Here is a 21,796-nt window from a genome sequence, read left to right on the forward strand (position 1 = left end):
TACATAAAATATAAAAGTTAATTTAATTCCATTTATTGATGATTTAATGTGGACGTATCATTATTTTCATCGATAACTTCGTAATCAAGCGACTGTTATATGCGTTTACAGGTATGAGAATTGAGCAGTTTAGTTTGACCTCCCGTTTCCCCTCTCTTCACCCCCTCCTATTACTCATCAATGGCTCAAAGTTAACGGACGTGTATATTGTTTTTCTTGTGCTATAATTGCGTTAATGATGGGTTTCTAGTTCCAAAAGTTCGCACACGTGCGTGTGCCTTCACATATAATATAAAAATGTTGTAAGTATAAAGTTTTACTTTGTTTATTATGGTAAATGTTAAGTCGCGGCGAACTACCATACTACCATGGCGTTCGCACTGTGGACACATTCCGTGAAGCAGCTTTCACTGCATGAAGTGAAGCGTTCGCGTCGCAGGCTTATTATTAGTCTACTATATTCCGGTACTAGCGAGCTATATTACAACAACCACTCGTTATTAGAGCGTACATGCGGCTTACGCATGTTCGTTCATTTAGATGGGGTCACAACTTTAGTAGTTGTATCGCATTACTTATCAACGTTTAGCTAAATGTGATGAAAATCAATTTTAGCATGGCTAATAGGTATAGACATATTGTATGAGAGTAGCATGTGTATTGAATAAGAATATGGTCTTGTCTTGACTATACCTACCTTTACCTGTCTATGTGTAGGATTGCAAAATGTTATGCAAAAAATCCTTATTTTATAAGTTGTTTACTTCTTTCTTTTATGCTAATCTAACACCAGATAGGTTCTGGCATCTACTTTCACAAATACATACCTATTAGCATCTATAATATTCATAAAAGGAATAAACTTGTTTATGTTTTGATTAAGTACCTACCTATCTATCTACTTTTGTTTTGATTAATCATTCATAAGATATTTTTTTAACATTCTTCAGGCCACTTGCAAATTATCACAATGAACTATGATCAACATTATAAATTGAAGCACAGATGTGGATGTGTAATAATAATAATTTATTACTAATAAAATAGGTACCTATGTGATATTGACTTTGGTTCACAATTGCAATATTGATATTCTGATCTGTATCAAATTAATAAAGACAATTTCTTTATAGGTATACCTACATAAACTCACGCCTATTTCTTCGATTCCGACACACTTCTCTTGCTTCCTCCACACTCATCAATTGTTTCATACATGCACACCGGTTCAGTGTAGATTGTACTGAACCTTTTCTAAGGACATCTCCAATTTGGTCAATTTCTTTACAATTTAAACATTTAAGCAACTGCAACTATAATATTGAAAGCGTTGAAAATTTAAAGTTTTAATTGTATTACAATGTTTACCAAGAATGGCTACAAGCCTTTACAAAGCTTTGTTATTCATTATTTGTATACTTTTATTGTATCGCACTATAAAAGGATGAGAGCGACATGGCTTCTTTAGCTGCCTAGAAGGCATTATTCACTGCATGATCAGTATTACAAAACAGTTTAGTGTTGCAACTGTGCCCATTGTAGTTATGGCGCTTTAGATAGGTACTGAGATGATGACATCACCTATTTGCAACATGCTGAGCCGGTAGTTGTAAAACTTTCATAATTGTGAAGAAATAGTTATTGAACTGTAATGTAAGAGACAGGAATAATTAAAGAAATAAGCATGCTAGTTGCTACATAGTAAAATTTTAACTTTAAAACATTTTTTTCATTTTTTTTTGTGTTATGATTTTATTTTCCTTTATTATTTATATTATTTTGTAATACATAACACAAATAAAATGATATGGTTAATAGAAGGGGTTTAGCAAAAACTAGTTGTTTCTGGTTCTGACTTTCTGGTCACAGGTTACAAATTGGTTTACTTTTCTGTATGATTTTGAAAATGATTGATGGAAATCACCCTTTAACATCAGCTCACGATTATTACATTCATCTCATGCTGTTAATTATGCGGATTTATGTTATGATGATTAGATTATTCTACCTAATTAAGGGACACTCGAAAGTAGACTATGCTTTCTTAAAAAGTTACAGTATGTTTCTCATAATTTTATGTTTTTACTTTTCAGTGCCGACATGGCGCCCTCAACGGACAGCTTTGTCCTTCGACAATCATCACCACAACCGGACCTTGTCATCTCCCCGCTTGTACTTAATCCTGTGGTACGTATATAAATAATTTATATATTATGATTACTCTATAATTTCTATAAGTTTGTGATGTTAGACTACATTTTTTCCAGTTGATAGGAGGAATTTGTGCCCAACAATGGGAAGTACATGTTGGGGAATCGGAAAATACCTGCCTGTTGTACTACCAATTTAATTATAATACTAATGTATTTTTAATGTGATTCAAGTGCAATAAAGAGTCTTTGTATTGTATTGTATTGTATTGTATTGTAAAATACTCTTCTCTCTCTCTCTTTGTACACCTCCAGTTGATAGGAAGAACTTGTGCCCAATAGTGGGATGTGCCTATGGGGAAACCAGAAAACAATGCATATGTAAAAGTTTATGATGTACATTTCCTGCAATAGGTATAATGTTATATGGATAGCTCACATCAATATTAGTATGTTGTATTTTGTGATACCACATTTTAACTTTTACAGATACATAGGACATTCACCCTCTCTAAGGTGAAGGGTGATGGATGATAAGCTTTCTTTATATATTTTATGAATGGAAGCTTTTTATTAGATAAAGAAAAATAATTAATTACTTCTTTTATAATAACAGAATAATTTGTGCCTAATAGGTCAAATACATTACAAATGAAATCATGGTAAAATTATCAAAGATTTGTTTCTTTTTAGACGCTTGAAACACCTTTTAGATTGGTACTTTACATTTTTATTGATACTTAAAACATTGCAAACAATATAAATAGACTACATAATAGTATTTTGTGACTTAGAATTGCTACACACTTATCAATGCAGTTTACTTGTTGCAAATGGGGTATAATTTAAAATGAAATAACTGCAAAGAAATGCCAACCACAATCCGAACTTATAATTACCGTAATATTTTCCTCGTTCATTATAGGCGACCAATATTAAGTTGATGGCGTTTAAGTAGACCATTCCAACTTGTAATTATGCAATAACAAGATTTGTGCTGAAACAGGAAAATAGGGTTAAAATCTGTAGTAGTATGAGTTGCGGAAATTCACACAAGAATTGTTGCCGTTTATTATATATAACCAATTATCACGAATGTGTCCCTGAGCATGTTTGTTCTTGAATGCGTGTTAATACGATGGTTGTATGGTTTTCAGAGTGCCCAACACATCTCCAAGAATGAGTGCGAGCGTATGGGATTGGTCGGCGGCTTCGGCCGACGGCCTTCTCACCACTGAAGAGTGCTCTTTGCTGCTCGATGTTGACGTATTCGACGATGGTGGGTATTTCATTAGTACTTATAGAACATACATAGCAAGCAAGTTTCCTTACAGGTAGTAGGTCATAGAGAGGTATTTAGCTATATGCAGTAACTAATTACAGGCTGAGGACTTAGCTAAGTTTCAAATACTTTCTACACTAGTTAACATACTACTCGCGTAAATCAGGACGCTTCGCAGGTATGCATCGTACATGACGCAAGATGTAGGTATACATATATAATTAGGACGGGTTTTACTTTAGCGAAGCGAGTGTAAAAACAAGGACATGGATAGTTGATATCACTTGTGCCAGGTTAATGCCAATAGGCTCGCCCCCTATTAAATGGGCTTAAACACAGCTGTGTTTAAGTCAGCTGACGAGGAGTGGGTATACTATATCCTACTCTTCAGGCATAAACGCGTGAGAATATGTATGTATGTAAAAACTAGGATGTTTGCAGTTTGGTTAGGGCTTCTGCTTTCTATGGTTGCATAAGAAATAATGGTGATGATGATGGCCTCTCAGACGTGTCCGTCGACGGTGATACCCTTAGCTATTGTTAATCTGGGGCCTTTGCGCATAATGGGCCATCTTAGAGTCTAAATGCGGAAAACAGCCCACTAACACAAACACGCTTTTTTTTTGACGTGACTTATTGTAGATTTGCTGCAGATGGCATTAACTACTTGGCCGGACAAAGACCTGGGGCCTTGTATAGGTTCGAGGGTGACGAGCAAAACGAAATACTCTGTTAGTGGTGTCTCTGATTGCAAACGTATGGCATAGACAGCCATAGAACCCAAGTCTCATTTTTTAGTTCTCACTTCAGCGACACTTCGCAGGCGATACTATTTGTTTTTATGGCTGTCTGTGAAATACCTGTACTTACTTCGCCTTCAAAATAGTTGCTATTTTAAAAGTGTAGCACCAATTTAAAGTTATGCTTGCAAGGACACTATTATGTCAATATTAACGTTGACCAAAAATGCTGAAGTTAATTAATACGTCAAGAGTACTCTTAAGTTTTACCTGATTATTTTGACATGACTATAAACCCATGAACATTATAAACCAGTCCATAATACTACTTGGCTGGTGAGCGCCGAGGGCTCTCACACTGTTGGTTGCATGTACAATAATGTACATTTATCATTTGAAATGAAAACCTGCTTCAAAAATTGCAGGTTTAATTTGTTCACTTTTTGTCTAGTCACTGTGATCCTGTGTGTCACCGGCTTGCATCTCAAACGGGCAGCGCCGGTTCGAACCGTGATACCGGACTTGCACCAATGAGTTATTAATTTATCGCAAGTGCAATTTTCACTAACACGATTAGCTCTACTTATAGACGGCTCCGCACCTAACAGACATAGGGTCTAACAGAGAGCTCGGTGAAGCGTGAATACTTCGTTCATCATGCGATGGATGTACCTCTGCCTACCCCAATTGGGAAGATAGTCGTGAGTTTGTGTTATGAGTTCACTTTTTGTAGTTTTTGTTATCACCCTATCCATCTAGGTATATCTTCTCTCTCTCTTTATTTAAGAGCTGCGCTCTTGTCGGTGGAGTAATCGCCATTCCTCTCTTCTTCCCGCCAAAACCTTCACCTCCTGATACGACACGACCTGCACCTTCTCTTTTATTTGTTTGTTTTGTTTTAGGTATATCTTATATTCTTATTATTAGCTTGATTTTGTACAAGACTCTCTGTACATAACATTTCCTCGGGCAGTCGTATAATGTATGCAACCACATCCAATAATAAGTAAAGGTTTACCTCCACAAGACCCGAAACACCCCACAGGGCGTGGTTTTTGTCATCTTACGGTATTTTCGAAAGTCCCATACCTAATTCAATGTCTTCACACTAATATGGAGCTTAAATAGCATACAAATCGATATTTAACACTCAGTAGCGTGTAGCACTTCATTGCCTATATTTAGACTGCTTCTGTCTAATTAGTATATAATTGCTAATTAGTACAAAAAGCTGTTCGGGTTAATGACCGTAATCGTGTGGTTGTATGGATATGCCGAAAGAGTTTAGGAATTATCGATGGGTTGACATCTATAAATATTTACAAAAAATTATACCTCTCTCGAAAGTAGCTTTCTGTTGTAACGTAACATTGAAAATAGTTGAAATTTAATTTATGAAATAGCATCACGGCTGTATCCCCGAAGGGGTATGCTGAGGTGTATAGTACACCCACCCCTCGCTAGCTGTTTAAGTCCCATGCAATAGGGGGTGAGCCTATCACCATTAACCGGGTACATATCCTGGAAACCATGTGGTATCAATTATCTTATATAGGGTACATTCTATAATCTATATTGGATGTCAATAATGGTTTGAAAAAGGCATATAAATTATTATGACAGCTGATCGCAAGCATCAAAAATAGGTCTACTTACTACTAATTACGCATACCTTACATACCTTTGTATGTTTTAAATAATTTGTATTATTAGTAAGAAAGCTCAGCTTGAATAAAATCCGTGCCATGCCATGTTACTGTATATATTTTGTTTACCTTTGCACTTTGAACATTAAAATGTTCCTGAATTTCTTCATACATAATTCTGTTATTCCATTGATATAATAATTCATCCGTTTATGCAAAAATCTACTGCAAATAAAGTAAAATGGAAAGTTTATCAAATGGGTTCTGTTGGTTGGTAGTTCATAAAATATCTGAGTGGTGGCGCTACCAGTTATCATTGCTATATGAAAAACATCTTTATCTTGATACTTGCTGCTTTTTAATGATTCCAGAGATTAACATTAACATGCACAAAATCTCGCTTGTTCCTATGGAGGTGGACAGAGATAACAGATAAACATAATATATATTTTTTATATTTGAGATGTAAAACGATTTTCGACACAGAATAACTTAGTGTAAATTAAAAAGAGACAAAATTCTTCATTTCACTCTTCATCTATGATTTTCATTCATCGCTCATCTTAAATTTTCATTGGATCAGGGATAATCAAAGTTACGTTGCAATTATCACGTTATTAAAAATGGAACGCTACTTACTTAGTTAAACTATCTGTTGTTTCCCGGAAAAAAAAAATCATTACATCGTTTTGTGTGAGTTATCATACTTAATAGCGTTTATTGTAAGATGTCACATTTAGACCATAAAGCACAAATGCATGATTTCGCTTATTGTGATTTTTGTTTTATAGCACTTACCCGTGCTTACGGAACTCAACAACAGAAAATTTAAATCGAAAAAAGTCTGACTCGGACGGACAGCGCGACCCGGTAGTGTAATGGTTAATACGCTCGTCCTGGCTTGACAAGAACTGCGGGTTCAAATCATGCCCGAGTCGGATTTTTTTCGATTTAAATTTTCTCTTTGTTCACTTATTATTATAGTGCTAACGGTCAAACCACATCTACATCCTTCGCAGTGACTTCTAACTGTGAGCATAGAATAAGGAATAATACTAAGTATAGAACGGCAACTCTCTGCTCCCCACCAGCGGCTGAGCTAGTTTTACCTCACACCCCCCCGGTCTTACTTTAGTCCTCAATCGTATGGGCGTTCGACGTCACACACACAGATACCTACGCGTGTACGATAATACCAATGTGTGGTGTCTGTGTAAAACAAGGTATTTTGTATGAAGTGTTCGCGGTGTGCTGTGCGTACCAACTACGCAGAGGTAGAATTCCCAAGACTGAAACTATATTATATTATAATGGTTATTATTATTATTTTGGATTATGTCTTTCAGCATTTATTTTCCCATGGGTCCTGTGGTTTGCCTTCCACCCCACAAACCATACTAATGAACAAGCTTTTATTTTGTTTTGCGAATCTCTTTGACTAACCCGTTTGATACTACATTAATGACTCTAAAATATCTAGTTCCTGTGTTCACGCTCTTCGCGGTAACAACCTAGATCCAAACATAAGCAAAATGTGTTTTTTATTTTAAGAACGTCTATGGCCCTGCGCCGAGGTTTTTCTAGAAGCTTCTTTTCCCTGTCTATATTGGTTGTGTGAAGCTGCAGTAGTTTTCGGCGGATGAGACGTTCGTTACGTAAAATTGATGATTCAAACTAAGTTACATTTTGAATTTGTACCAAATATAGTAACTACGCCATTAAAAAAGGCTTGCTTGTGTTTATCTGGTTCATTAAATGTAAACGTGTACGGGCCATCTCCGGAGGGGGCACGTAACGGCGTATGTTCGATATCTTGGGCGTTATCTAATTATAATTAGTGACCGCTGACACGGGATAAGACAGCGTTCCTGAAGTGGCACCCCCCACGGTCTCACCTCGTGTTCATGATAGTAAACTATTACGGTCACAGTAAGTTTCCATCATTCGATAAACTTCACGCCGATAATACAGACTATATTTAAATCTGATATAATGTTGATCGGTAATCGTTACGCGTGTGCTGAAACAGCACAAAGAGGGGAAAAGATTCGGATAGGATCCGCAGATGGGTAAATTTACATGGCCACCGATATCTATATGTAATTTCGTTGGCTCAATTTTGAAATGTTTTTCCGACTTCAAAAAAGAAGGACGTTATCAATTTGACCCACATGTTTGAAGTCAGCGTAAATAGAATGATGAAGTTTGTTGGTTGCGACGACTTCAAAATTTAGATTCTAATATCGTATTCAATAAAATATTACTTCTTTTAATAAAATATTTGTCAGATTTTGAAGTCGATAAAATTTATTAAAAATATTTTTTGTCATAATGTATGTATCCAAATATGGAATTGATTCTTCTTAAACGACCTTTGTGCTTAGCGATATCCGTATGTAGGCTGATAGTATTCAGTGATATTCAGGTTGACGTGCTATGTTTGGAGGAATGCTACGTTATCTCAGTGCTTGCTGCCTCTTCTAAGCATCTTTTTTATTTTTAAAGTAATTATTAGTTTATCTTGAAAATTTTCCTTATTGAATTACACATTAATACACATGCATAATATATCCTAATGGATTGCAATACTAATAAATAATATATATTTGAGCAAATATTGACATTCTGTTATAAATGCAATAACAAGTCAGGCCTCGTGTTAGTTATAGTAAAATGTTTGTCAGAATGTAAACTAGGTGACCTGTATCTAAGACCTAAGTACTGGCAATACTTTACGAACAAACATGTTTTGCACTTAAAATAGCTAGTCGATGATCTATGTACTAATTCAAATAGTCGGTAATATGTACTTATGCATTGTTTTTAACTATCTGTCAAATAAGACCGAGACCTAGAAGGACGTATATTGCCTAAATTGGAAATGTCCTTAGAAAAGGTTTAGTACGATCTACTATGAACCGCCGTGCTCTATGAAACGAATTATGATTGTGGAGAAGTGCCAGGATCGAAGCAAATGGAATTCCATAGTCTCTGCTTACCCCGGTGGAGGATAGGCGTGAGTTTATGTATGGCAATCAACAAGCCTCAATCAATCGGAGAGGGTATGAAGCATACTCCACCACGCTGCTCCACTGCGGGTTGTTGGTGTTATTTGGGCTTTCTAAGCACGGATTCATTTTGAAATTAATTAAAAATATTTTACGTCTGAATATCAAATTATTTAATTTTTAATTCTTTGTATTATCAATAAACAAATTAATTCTTGAGCATTTTGCCTATATTTTAATTCAAATCTTAAGTAAACATCATGTTACTCTAATTACTAATTAATTAAATGAAACTATTTTTTCTTTCTTTTCATTGCATCATGTTCTTCATATCCGCGATGGCAATGAGTGATTTATAGTGAGATTTGGACGGTACACACTGGAAGGTCTTATGTAGTTATCATAGTTATGACACGAAGAAAATAGACTTTATAAAAACAGTTTATGACGTTACTCTTGCCAACAGGCGTCAAACTTCAACATTATTATATTTATTTCATTATTAGCATTAATATAATAATGCTAATTGTTTCTTAGTTTTTTTTGCACGCTAAGTCAGTCCATACAAAAGTTTCGACGATGATTCAATCAAAAACACCACCATTTTAACCGTTTACATTTTTGTGATTTGTTTCCTCAATTGAATGAATATCAAATGGCTAAAAATTAAGCAGATTCTACATAACACGCAATTATGTGCCAAAGATAATATTCATCGATTTTTTATCTCGTAGCCAAAGTTTACATAATGCTTTAAGATTGAAATAATAATTATTGTTCTTGATAATAACCTCTTATCCTCCCAGCACTTCAACGAATGTGATGTTTTCAGGTTGCTATGCTAAAGACGTGGGTGTGTCTTTGTAATCACTTGGTCTCCGAGTGATTGTTTATAGTTATTTAAATTTAAAGTTAGATAGCTGGATCACGTCACATAAAGATTCCTTTTAAAAACATGTTTTTAGTTACCAGCCCTCATGTTTTCGATTGCATATCGCCAAGTATACTGTTTTCCATTACTTATCTTGTATCCAATGAAAATATGTATGTTTTGACATGTGAATGTATAAGATGTTATTTGCCAGCATATGGAGATGGATTCAAATATAAAAAAGCCTTTCATAATTGGGTAGTTTCCTAGGTCGAAGATAAATTATGAAATTCTGATTACTAAATACAGACAGATTTAAGGCGACAAACAAGGTTTTCTTTTTTCTATTTAACTTATTTTTATGAATTTGAATACAGAAAAATGTTAAGTGCGACATTTTGTCATGTCTTTCTATGACGTCCCAGGTTACTGTTTCATACGAATTTCATAGTGATTTTGTGTTTCGACGTTAGTAAAAAGTAACCGAATTAATTAGTTGGAAACTACCCTATTAGATAATACCTGAGAGGAAAATTCAACCGTATAATCATTCAATTGTCTGATAAAAAGCACCTTAATTTGCCCGTGAACTTTAATCTAGATGTGGGTTGAATGGATTCCCCGAACGCTATTGAGTAGGTACTATGCTGAATAGCGTTACGTAATCAAACACATATCACATAACTCTCCTTTTTTGCTTCCCTACAAAATGTCGGACACGCCCACGACAGGCTATTAGCACATTTTGTTTCTAAAACTTTGTGTTTTTTTGAAATATTTTGATAGATGCGCCATTTTTTTTAGATGTACCTATAGGTACTTTACGTCAATGTAGGCATGATAGGTGCATTAATGAGCGACCAAAAAGCTTTGACTTATTTACATACATAAATATAAGGTTTCCTAGTTGACTTCGGAATTCATATATCTCGAGATTTCTCTCTAACCTTTATCACTTCCAAAAAGTTATTTAAATAATTACATAACATACATAAACAGCCTATATGCGGCCTACTGCTGGGCATAGGCCTCCCCTCGTTCGACCGGAGAAGGTATGGAGCATACTCCACCAAGCTGCTCCACTTCGGGTTGGTGGAGGTGTTTTTTACGGCTAACAGTCGGGATCAACGGCTTAACTTAAGGAAACGTCCCTTCTAGTAAATACTTTTTAAAGGTCGAAAATAATTGTGCTCAATAGCTATTTATATTAATTCTATTTGACGTCATCGACAAATGGTAGATGTGTTATTTTATTTGTGCGTTTAAAAGTGAGAGTATCAAGTAATAAATGGGAATGTTTTTATAACCGAGCCCATTGTTGTGACACTATCGGGTAAGAAAGATTTAAAGCATCGCGACATCTGGACGTTGCTTTGACGTAATATCGTGCGATTGATATCGTTCACATATATATTGACGGCTCCAGCCTCCCCGGCGTATTTTGTCCATTACTTATCTAAGCTTATTACCTTGAAGCTTCTCCGATATATACCACGTTTGTGCTAATTATTTCGTAATAATTTATTAATTGTAATACATACAATTCTTAACTTTATTAAGTTACAATTTTGGGTGCAATATGTGTTGTTACAATAAAAATAACGGCGGTATGTGTGACCTGTGTAGAGACTTCCAGCTTTCGCTTCTTCAAAGTAAGAGTTATTCTTTAATCATGTTTTAATTTTGGAATAATATACCTATTACCTTCCATACCTAAAAATATATTTTTTTAAAGAAGGGAATTAAATGTATCCAGTCTGACAAAAATAAGTCATGTGTTTCTAGCCACGTTAGGCTTGACTGGTTATAATTATAACATAAAATATTTACAAAATACAATTTTCTAAATTGTAGCGAAATTATTTGACATGTTATAATTATGGAGAAGTTAATAATTAAATATAGAATATTATTCATTTGAATAAAGAATAATTAACAATGAGAATTGTCGCTGAAAAAACTTGTAGAAAAAAGCCTGTATGCTTAGTTCATCTTGCGATTGATGTACCTCTTACTAGCTTACGATATGTTTTAGAAAACTTATCGGTTGTCAAGTTTGATAAGAGCGTAGAAAAATATGAACATTACGCATATGTGACGTCAAAGGGGGAAGGAACATATAAGCATGAGTACGCTAGTTAGTATTGTAAATAATATTTAAGAGCTATTTTGTTCTCCTTTTTATTTCTTTATTTTGTTTCTGCTTGATTTTTAAACTAGGAGGATACTGACGCGGTTAAAATCTCTGAACTAGACCATCTGAAAGAAATGTTGATAGATAGACAGTCATGGAACGCCTTTGCCCATCATTGTCTGTAAAAGTTTAATATGTATTGCTGTATGTGTACCTAAATAAATAAATAATAAAAATGTAGAAATCATCAATCAGGAACTGATATCACGTGGTGTCCAGGATTTGTGCCGTTGTCAATGCGGTTGCTATTAAAATATCACTTTAAAAATCAGTTTTTAATGATACTTTAATTAAGGGAATTCCCACGATTAAACTGTATGTTATGCATACTAGCTAGTATTGATTTACAGGAGTTAAATTAACGAAGTATTTCTTCCGCAGATCTGCTTAAGACCCTGCCGAACGCTGCGCCGAAGGTGGAGCCGTCCCGCTTCCAGCTGCACGACGACATCTCGGCCAGCCTGTACCCCCCCTCCCCCCCGGAGACCAAGCCCAGCCGCGCAGAGCTCGCCAGCGACCTTCTGCAACAGATAGAAAACCAGTGCAAACAAGGTATGTAACTCATTTTCTTAATTAAGTCGCAATTTACCAGCGTTTCAAGAATAAATCCATACGAAAATATTTTGACACATTTTGTATGAAGCAACGCTGCGGCAGTGCAGCTACTTTGTCTTCTGCCGTCTTACTTCGGACGAATAATACAATGGCTACTACGACTACTACTAGCACATGAATTGATGAATAGGCACTGATAGCTATTCCAAAGGATAGCGAAATCCTACGGACACGTAGTAGAGCATAGGTGTTTCACCATTTTGTGAAGAAGCCTGTGCCTAGGAGTGGGATGCATATCTACACTTTTACCATTAACACCACACATCTCAAACCACTCGTCTTGTTAGCCTAAATGACGACGCGACGCCTCTAGAGAAATAATTCAATGCCAATTTCTTATTTCTGGTTATTCGAGACTTAATTTTACGGCATTCTATGCACAACTAGATTTGATGCGGAATTAAGCACCGCTTCGGTATAAGACATCTAACTCGTTTTTAATCATACATAAAATATGTTTTACTTGCGATGTAGCTAAATGTATTTAGTATTTACCTACCTATGTTCTGTAATCGCGATATAAATATTAATCAATAATGGAACTTTAAAAAAAATCATGACATCCATTTATAACAGAAGCCTAAAGTTTATTACCGGAAATGGAATGACATTTGTAGTAATTTAATTTGAAGATGATAGATAATAAGAAATTAAGTAACAGGATGGAGACGTTTTGAATTTTTCAACTAACAAGTGTGTAATGTATAAATTAATAAAAATGTTTTTTACATATTTTCTAGAATAATCGGACCTGCGTTTTGATTGCGCGATAAATATATTTATAATTCATATAATATAATCATAATTCCGTTTTCCTTTTGTTATATATTTTTTAAATTAATAAATAAGTTGTATAAGGATAGACTTCTAAACAGATTTTCCTTGTTCGCTTTGTATAGTTTTCATATATCGCCGCGTGCCTCTAAGTAAAAAAGAGAACTGAAGATGTAGACTACAGGGCTTATAGCAGTAATTACAAATACTATTAATGTATTTTCAAAGGGCATGTTTTATTACACTCAGAATGGACACAAAAGCAAAATGTCGTTTGTTATGATCGTGTATTTTCCTTTTATATGGTCTGTTTGTTACCAAAGTTTATGAACCGTTGTAGGCGGACAAAACTTGTCGCGCCTTTCTATTTTGGTAGAGGCAACGCAATCGGGGCTGCCCGTTCCTCAAGAGTACGAAGGTCATGTTCAAAATATGATCACATTATTACCGTTATTAATGATAATACAAGCATTTTTATACAACTGTATAATTAAACAATCGTTCTGGACTAATTAGGTAGTCGTTTTCAAAATGATTTGCTTTATTCAAATGAGATAGGAATAATCGGTGTAAAACGTATCTCATTCAAACATTCAGAGGTTATCAAATGGTGTGCTTATCACATAATGGGATCTCTTCCAAGCAACACTTCGTAATATAAAAAGGGGTATGTATGGGAGGGCACACAGTTTATCTGAAGGCGGTACGTTCCAGTACTCTTAATGTAAATAAGACACACCTCTGATGTTCGTGACGCGACGATGATACACGCGTGATGAGTTGGCTTATCTCAACTTATTAATTAACTAGTAGCTGCTGAGTTTCGCTAATTAGTAGGCTATTATTATAAATTATTTAGTCTAGTCTTCTACGTTATGACTAAGTTTAGCGACCCGATATTTGATATTTTTAAATGTTACAACGCAAGCTACATTTGGTGAGTAAATGTAGGTAATAAAATCAACTTCGTTTATAAGGGCAAAATAACAAATTCTTGTTAGCATTTCTGATATTCCAAGGTTTTCTGCAGTTTAGACTGGGTTGGCGGTGAAAGTTGCCGGTCAACGGCACGTGTATTAAACTCCGCGCTTATCTGGTGAAATGAGATTATTATTTCATTTTTTATTCATTCCAAAATAGAGTTGGAAAAGTTTGTCCGCTTTTTATACCAATGCCAAGCTTGAAGGGATATTATACATTATCATCGTCGTTATCATCACCTGGTACCGTTTAAATTCCACGTATCTAAGTATGGACAGTTTTAGCCATAATGCGTTATTATTCCCTAAGCGGTTTTTTAAGTTAAGTTTAATCTTCAGAATGTCGGGACGTAGAGAACACATGAGAAACAATCTTAAATCTAACCAAAAATAAGTCAATAATCATAAATATATAAATAATCTTAAATCTAATCATTTTTGTAAATATAACTTATTGTAATGAAATAAAGTCAATAAATATATTTTAATAATTAAATAAAGTCAATAAATATATTTTAAATCTTGGTTAATAAGGTTTGGTCGGCCATTCTCGTGTTTATGGCTGCAACTCTACTACCTTCAAGGATCACTTGTTATCAACCAACACTCTACGTAGTCTACGTAGTCCTCTATATCCTCTACTTCTAGCTGTCTTGTGTGATCTTCATCCAAAATCTTGAGTGAAGAGTCAAGATTAATATTTAGGTATTCCTTAGATATCCGAGTATAAATAGAACGTTATATAGGTCTATCTAAATAGGCTATTGGGCTATCCCAACGGCTTAACGTACCTTCCGAAGCACGATATCATTTTACTTTTTCGGACATTCAGGTGATTCAGCCTCTCTTCTAACCGAATAAAGGACAGTCTCACATAGTAAATTTAACATTGTCCCCGTCAGGAATCTAACCCGGCCCTCTAGAGCTACTCTCTAAACACTATCCATGGAGGCCGTTAAGTACATTATGTTAGTTAATTGCTAATACACCGAATACCTACGTAATTTGCGTGCCGTAGTGTGTATCGAATGTACGCACAGTGTTGATTCCACGTGAGCTGCCTGAATAAATTACGCCTTACAATTTAAATAAAATAAGAAAAAAGTAATCTTATTTTTCCTAATTGTTCTTTTCATTCTTTTAATAATTTAATTTTGATTCCGCACTTGAGGAATCCTTTATCTTTGCAAATTTTGAACAGGCTAGCTTACTTGTTCTTGTTCAGTGTTGAATTGGTTTTATCAACTCAACTGAGAGATTCCAATTATGTTTAGCGTTATTATTACGGTTTCAGCGCACCTGACATAGACAACGTCCGACCTCAGAGTTGGCAGTTATTTTCGTCAGTATCCTGGAGACTTTGCTTCACGGTCATATTTCAATATATTTTTTGTTTTGACAATACTAGATCAAAGATAAAATATGAAATTAAAATGTGAGATTACTAAATAAAGAGTGACAAAAAGCATTTTCCTATTTAACTTATAAATTTTAATAAAGAGAAATGTAATAATGAGTGCGATATTTTGTAACTTTTTCCTATGACGTCACAGGTTGCTTTTTCATACAAATTCCATAGTAATTCCGTGTTTTGACGTTTAGTAAAAAGTAACTGATTTTGACTAGTTGGAAACTATCCTATTGTAAAGGAAAATACATTTCATTTCAAGTTACTCTTTGAGTCTGGTTCTTTGTATGTGTCTAGTAAATTTTCTTTTTGGACGTTTTTATCGCGTTTTGTACATCTACCATGTCTATTATAATATAGGTGCATACATTTATTCATATTTTGTTTGCATTTTAATAATGAGACCACGCTCTGCAGTTGGTAGTTACAGTTTAATGAAGAAGTATTTTCTTCGTATTATCAGTGTCACTGACAAAACTAAAACCTATTATTTATGTTATCTTCCATGGAATGTTTTGAAGCAAAACATGAAATGTCCACATCGAAGTATACTTGTCATATCAACTCGAGTCGTAAGGGCAATATTTTTCCATTACACCCTTCGATAACAAAGGTTGGAATATTTGTATCGCTTTCAACTGTTTTACGTCATGTCGAAATAGTTTGTAATTTTTTGTCGAGGGTCATACACAATTTACATTAGATGATAACGGCGATGGCTACGGTGGAATAGCAATAAAGAAAATCTTCAAAGTTAGAAAATACTGTTGTTCCATACATAACATTTTGTTGTCACCATACACAGGAAGTGCCATGATCACACGATGATCAGATCACTTACTTACTCTTCTTTCGTATTGTTCGTGCTTGAGCGCGCGTAACTTGACCGCGGACCTTCTACAACGTATGCAAATCTTACAAATATTTGAAACCTGTCGACTGGTCAGCCCGGTTTAGGCAAAAAGACAACGTCCGACCTTCGATTTAATATCCAATCAATTCAATTCAGCTATAAAACCTTATTTTGTATTGCTTTAGGGTTTAATGAAACCAAACAGTAATTAGATCGCATCCCATGGCCATTCACAGAATGTGTTAATGAGGTACTTGAGTTTGTAAATGCCCTTACGTGTTTGTTTACGTGTCTCGTTTGTTGTTGTTATTATATCTAATATAATATTGAATAACAAATAGAACAGGAAATATAATTAATAGTTAATTATTTAAATGAGACATGGACAAGTGCCTTAGCTATGTCAGAAGGCGAAAAGGGTATGGCGCACATTCCGTTTTTTCCTTTGTTCCGTTATCATACGCTACATTTCAATTATAGTTAAATTGATTTTAAATGCAATAGTGTCATTAATGAGATGAATCGAGGTTTTGAATGCCATGCGGAGCCTGCGCGGTGTATTTATGTGGCAGCGGCGGCGCGGGCGCGGAGCCGCGGAGGGGTGGCGCGAGGTCCGGCCGCGCTACGTCATGTGCGCGCGCGCCAGTAGCACCGTGTCTCGCGCCGCGATTGCAGTGTTCGTTCGTAATTAACCGCTTGTGACAATAAATTCCTCTGGTAAAGAACATTACGGGCGTTCGCGCTCGGCTCGCGACCTATGCCTGCCGCCGTCTATGCGACTCCTGGACACCGTTAGAATGAAGTGCCAGTATCGGTGCATTTGGAACAAGGAGATTGTTTTCAACTCACAGAAACTTGTAAAGAGACGTTAGGCCTTCCCGGCTTACCCTGGACGATCAACGACGACCAACGCTCACCACGAGGATACTTTCATACAATATCACTGCCTATATAATCGTATTAAAATTACCTTAAGGATTGTATTGTAGAAGTTTATATAAGAGAACTATTTTTGTGGACTCAATAATCGGCTCAAAGAAGAGTTTGGACGTCGTGATGGCACTTGCAGATCTGTATGTCGGTACGTGGTATTGAGTTGTTTGTGGCGCCGCCGCCAGCAACTGTTGTTTGTTTTTATTGAAAGGCGCTCTGGCGGAAAGTTACTCTCAAGGTCTGAATGCTCTAGTTCCTGCTCCTCCGTCAATTAAAATTATTCTTAACAAACAGAACGATGTTAACTTAAAACACATTGTTTTGTCCTTATTTTTAAGTCCTTTCTTCACGTTTAATTGGGTAAACGTGTTGAAAACATCGGCGAAAACTGGAGCGATATTTACTGCGCAACAAACTTGTTTATTGTATAAATATACGTATTTAGTCACACCGATATTTCCAATATAGAAAACGATGTTAAAATTGAGTCGTTACGTAGTTCCAGATAGGGTTAATTGCCGTGCGTGCAGTTCAATAATTTGACGTTCTGACGCATTTAATTACCTACGTGCTATAATTACACTTCGATTCTAAAACAGTTTAAGGATGGAAAATCATATCGATAAACGTAATTGGCACACATCAGTATTCAACTTATTCCGCATATTTAGCAGTGCATAATGTTTGCTCAAGTTCATTTCGTTGTAATCGTTTATGTATCGTGTGTTGTGGAATCCACGTGGCTCGGCGCTGTAATGCGCTCTAGCCTGGTAGCGGCTGGTGCAAGCGTTGAGCGGATAGCGGGCAGGGTTGGCTTGCTCATTTTGGTGAAGTCGTCGATTCTACAAGTTAGTCGCCCTACACTTGGACCACGCCACCTGATAACCAGTTCGCGCGCAGGCGGCCTCGCTCGCTGCTCGCCCAATAATTAAAGCGACTTATTGGCCACTTGTTTCCATTCCTCCATATTGATACAGATATAAACTTACCAGTATTTTTGAATGGAGGACAAATACCTAGTTATTTGTCACGAATCCTATGCGTGACAAATTTTTTGTCTCATTACCTTGATCGAGTTTATTATTGGCGTTTTTTAAGTAGACCATGTGGGTACATATTTGCTATTAATATTCATGATTGGTACATTGTTTATTTTCATTATCATCTTTCTCGAAGTTTCGGTAGTTAAATTGATTTATAATAAACTTTGTTTTTGTGAACAATCAGTCTAACGATCAACTTGCTAAACAAATAAAAATAGGTACAATTTCCTTATTGAAAATTTCTATAATCATATAACGGTCTCCGTGGTCTAGTGGGTGAGTATTGGGCTCACCATCTGGAAGTTGGTTAGGACATTGCAAGTTGATCACTCGATTGCCTGAAAGTAAGATGATTTGTGCTTCGGAGGGCATGGCAAAGAATCAAACCTGGTGTCAGGGACTCATGTAACGACTACATACTTAAGCCATGTCAGGGCATTCTGGCGGCTCAATATTATCCCTGACACCAAGTTTGATGAGGTCCGTCATTGGTCTCACAAAACACGTGAGGTTAATATGATTTAATGCAGTCATTGACACTAGTTTAGGAGAAATAATAACCCTAAAATGTCTTGTTTGACGTGGCCAGATGGAATTATCTAGCGGTCTGTTATCGAGGGCGTAGGCCACCGAACTCTTAGATTGTACAGGTTTATCAGGGGTCAGGACGTGCGGGCGTTGCAGTCAAACGCGCTATTTACAACACGCTTGTCGCCATCTTGCAACCAATCACCCGGTCCAATGTACCTACCACTTTAAAGTTTTAAGAACAAGAATACGTTGACAATTTCACCATCGTATTTACGAGCCGAGACACCAATCTGATCAATTAGAATCAATTGATCGGCAGTCTCGTTCTGCCTTGCATTACTTATTATATATTAGTTGTTTTGTATATAGTTTGTATATAAACACTCAAGGTTTGAAAAGGTATTTCGGTAGTCAAATATTTAACGAGATCGTTTTATTTAGATTATATCTTAATCTCCCTTGTTAAACGTGGCAAGATATTATATATTCATAATTACATATAAATATTTATATTCTGATAAAATGTTGTTCATGGCTAGGTGTTGTTTATAGTAGATATTGATTGTTACTTGCTGCTTTGCATAAATAACTGAATATAGAGTATCTCTGGTATTTTCCATCAGCACTCGAAGAAACCTATTTATTAATCGGAGGAAATTAGATCAAGTTCTTCAGTGATAACCTCTGTCATATTATAATCACAGCTTTACAATAGAATTGGGGTAATTCAGATGGCACAATTCAGATTTAATAATTGGTCGGTTATTGGAACACCGAATAGAGTAATTACGCCATAATGATGGTCGGCTAAGACGAACAATGGTGGCGGCGGGCGGGTGTGCGTGCAACATGATATGGCGCTTATTTAGCTCAGGGAGCCGCCTGCGTCCTCCACCGCCCGCGATGTTTAATTGCCACAAAATGAATTATTTAATACCAACCATAAATTATTCATTTTCGTTTCAACGTCTTAGACGAAATTTAAACAAACTCGCTGCTTTAGTGAATGTCAGAACAAAATTTATAATCTACTTTGGATCTAAATTCTAATACCGTGTACCTACCGGCTCTCAAACGTTCTGAGAAACGTCTGTTAAAGCTCTTAAATTACTCGGCTTAATTTTAGCATAATAACCTTCGCGTTCTAATTGTATCTGTATCGAACGAAATGACCTCTGTCCAATCACAACAACAACAAAGTACACATTAAGTACTTACCAGTCAATCAATTACCGACGGTATGTGTTAAGATACAGCTGGGAGTCAGTTCAGTTTTGTAATATTTGTGTCATTTTGTCTATTGCAGAAAACATCTTCCCGAACTGGCTGGAGGAGAAGGTGGAGCTTCCCATCTTCGAGAACATTTCTCAAGTGCCGGAGCGGGTGGAGGTGCCGCTCCCGGTTACCGGGCCGCAGTACGGCGCGCCGCAACACACGGAGGAGTTGTTGCGCGAGTTCGAAACCGTGTACGGCGCCGTGGAGCTGACGCACCTGACGCCGCCGCAGAGCCCTCCCGGGCCCGCCACGCAGCTGCTGCTTAGCTACGCGCAGCAGGCGCAGTGCGCGCCGCAGCACGAGCCCTGGCAGCTGGCGCCCGCCGCGCTCGCGCCCGCCTTCGACAGCGAGTTGCAGGCGGTGGACGAGCTGGTCCGCCACCGCGCCGCCGAGCTCGCCTCGCCGCAGCCCTCGGGCGCCAGCAGCAGCGCATCCCCGCGCAGCTCGCCGCCGTCCTCACCGCGCTCTTCGTGCACGGATGAGGAGTGGGCTGCGCCCTCGCGCCCAAAGCCTTACTCGCGCTCCACAGACGACCGCCGCTCCCGCAAGAAGGAGCAGAACAAGAACGCGGCGACGCGGTACCGCCAGAAGAAGAAGGCGGAGATCGAGGTGCTGCTCACCGAGGAGCAGTCGCTACGCCAGCGCCACTCCGACCTCGGCGAGAAGTGCTCCGACCTGCAGCGCGAGATCCGCTATCTCAAAGGGCTTATGCGCGATCTCTTCAAGGCCAAAGGCCTCATAAAGTAAAACCATATTGACCGCCGCCTCCAGCGAAAGAATAAGTTTCCGGCGACACTACGGCGTGCGCTGAAGCGAGTACCGTTCAAAAGAAGTTAATGTTTAAAGGAGATTTTTGAAGATTAATATTATCTTGTTTAGTTAAACGTTTAAGTTTGCCTTTTATGTTTGTATCTCAAATAAGCAGATCACTTTTACTTCGAGCAGCATTCTCACTCACGTAATCAGTCGAGGGATAACAACATCGAGTTACCTTAACATCATAAAGGTGGCGCCATTTTATCATCATTCATCATCATGTAGACAATAGGTCGCATTCATATAGAAACTATGGAAATGTGAATTATATTTTTTAATTGTACCTGAAATCGACGTATTTGTTTTTAAATGTTCCAAATTGTTATTGTACTTAGTGCAAACCAATGCAATTCCTGTTTTTAATGTTTTACCTAAGGAACTTCAAGTTTTATCAATGTATTGACTGTTCTATTTTCATGAAATATATGGAATGCGACGGCGGACATCATAAGTTTTCTTTTATGCCCTTTCCCTCAAACAATTTAATTGACTAAAATTAGTTGTTATAAAAGCATCCGTCGAAGCGACGTGTCTAGAGAACTGCATAAATCATGACCTCGATAATAACATAATTGCAGTAATTACACCTAAATATTTATGAAGGATTAGAAACTGCTAAGGATGCGTTGCCGCTATTGTCCGACAAATAGCTTGATTACAGAATCTTTCCATCCATC

General features: G+C 36.8%; 1 protein-coding gene across 1 annotated transcript; it reads left to right on the plus strand.

Moving 5' to 3' along the window:
• Window positions 1-147: 147 nt before the first annotated feature.
• Window positions 148-21,562, plus strand: LOC126372415 (activating transcription factor of chaperone). Its single transcript, XM_050018145.1, has 5 exons — window positions 148-302; window positions 2,094-2,187; window positions 3,308-3,429; window positions 12,273-12,443; window positions 20,335-21,562. Exons 3-5 carry the CDS (start codon window positions 3,330-3,332, stop codon window positions 21,048-21,050), a joined length of 987 nt encoding a protein of 328 aa, XP_049874102.1. The 5' UTR covers window positions 148-302; window positions 2,094-2,187; window positions 3,308-3,329; the 3' UTR covers window positions 21,051-21,562.
• Window positions 21,563-21,796: the final 234 nt, after the last annotated feature.

The sequence above is a fragment of the Pectinophora gossypiella genome, chromosome 14 (genome assembly GCF_024362695.1).
Source record: "Pectinophora gossypiella chromosome 14, ilPecGoss1.1, whole genome shotgun sequence".
Lineage (NCBI taxonomy): Eukaryota > Metazoa > Arthropoda > Insecta > Lepidoptera > Gelechiidae > Pectinophora > Pectinophora gossypiella.

Coding starts and splice junctions, on each gene's coding strand:
- LOC126372415 (XM_050018145.1), top strand. CDS start 3,330: ATGAGTGCGAGCGTATGGGATTGGTCGGCGGCTTCGGCCGACGGCCTT. Junction 3,430..12,272: donor TGTTGACGTATTCGACGATG/GTGGGTATTTCA, acceptor TTTCTTCCGCAG/ATCTGCTTAAGACCCTGCCG. Junction 12,444..20,334: donor AGAAAACCAGTGCAAACAAG/GTATGTAACTCA, acceptor TGTCTATTGCAG/AAAACATCTTCCCGAACTGG.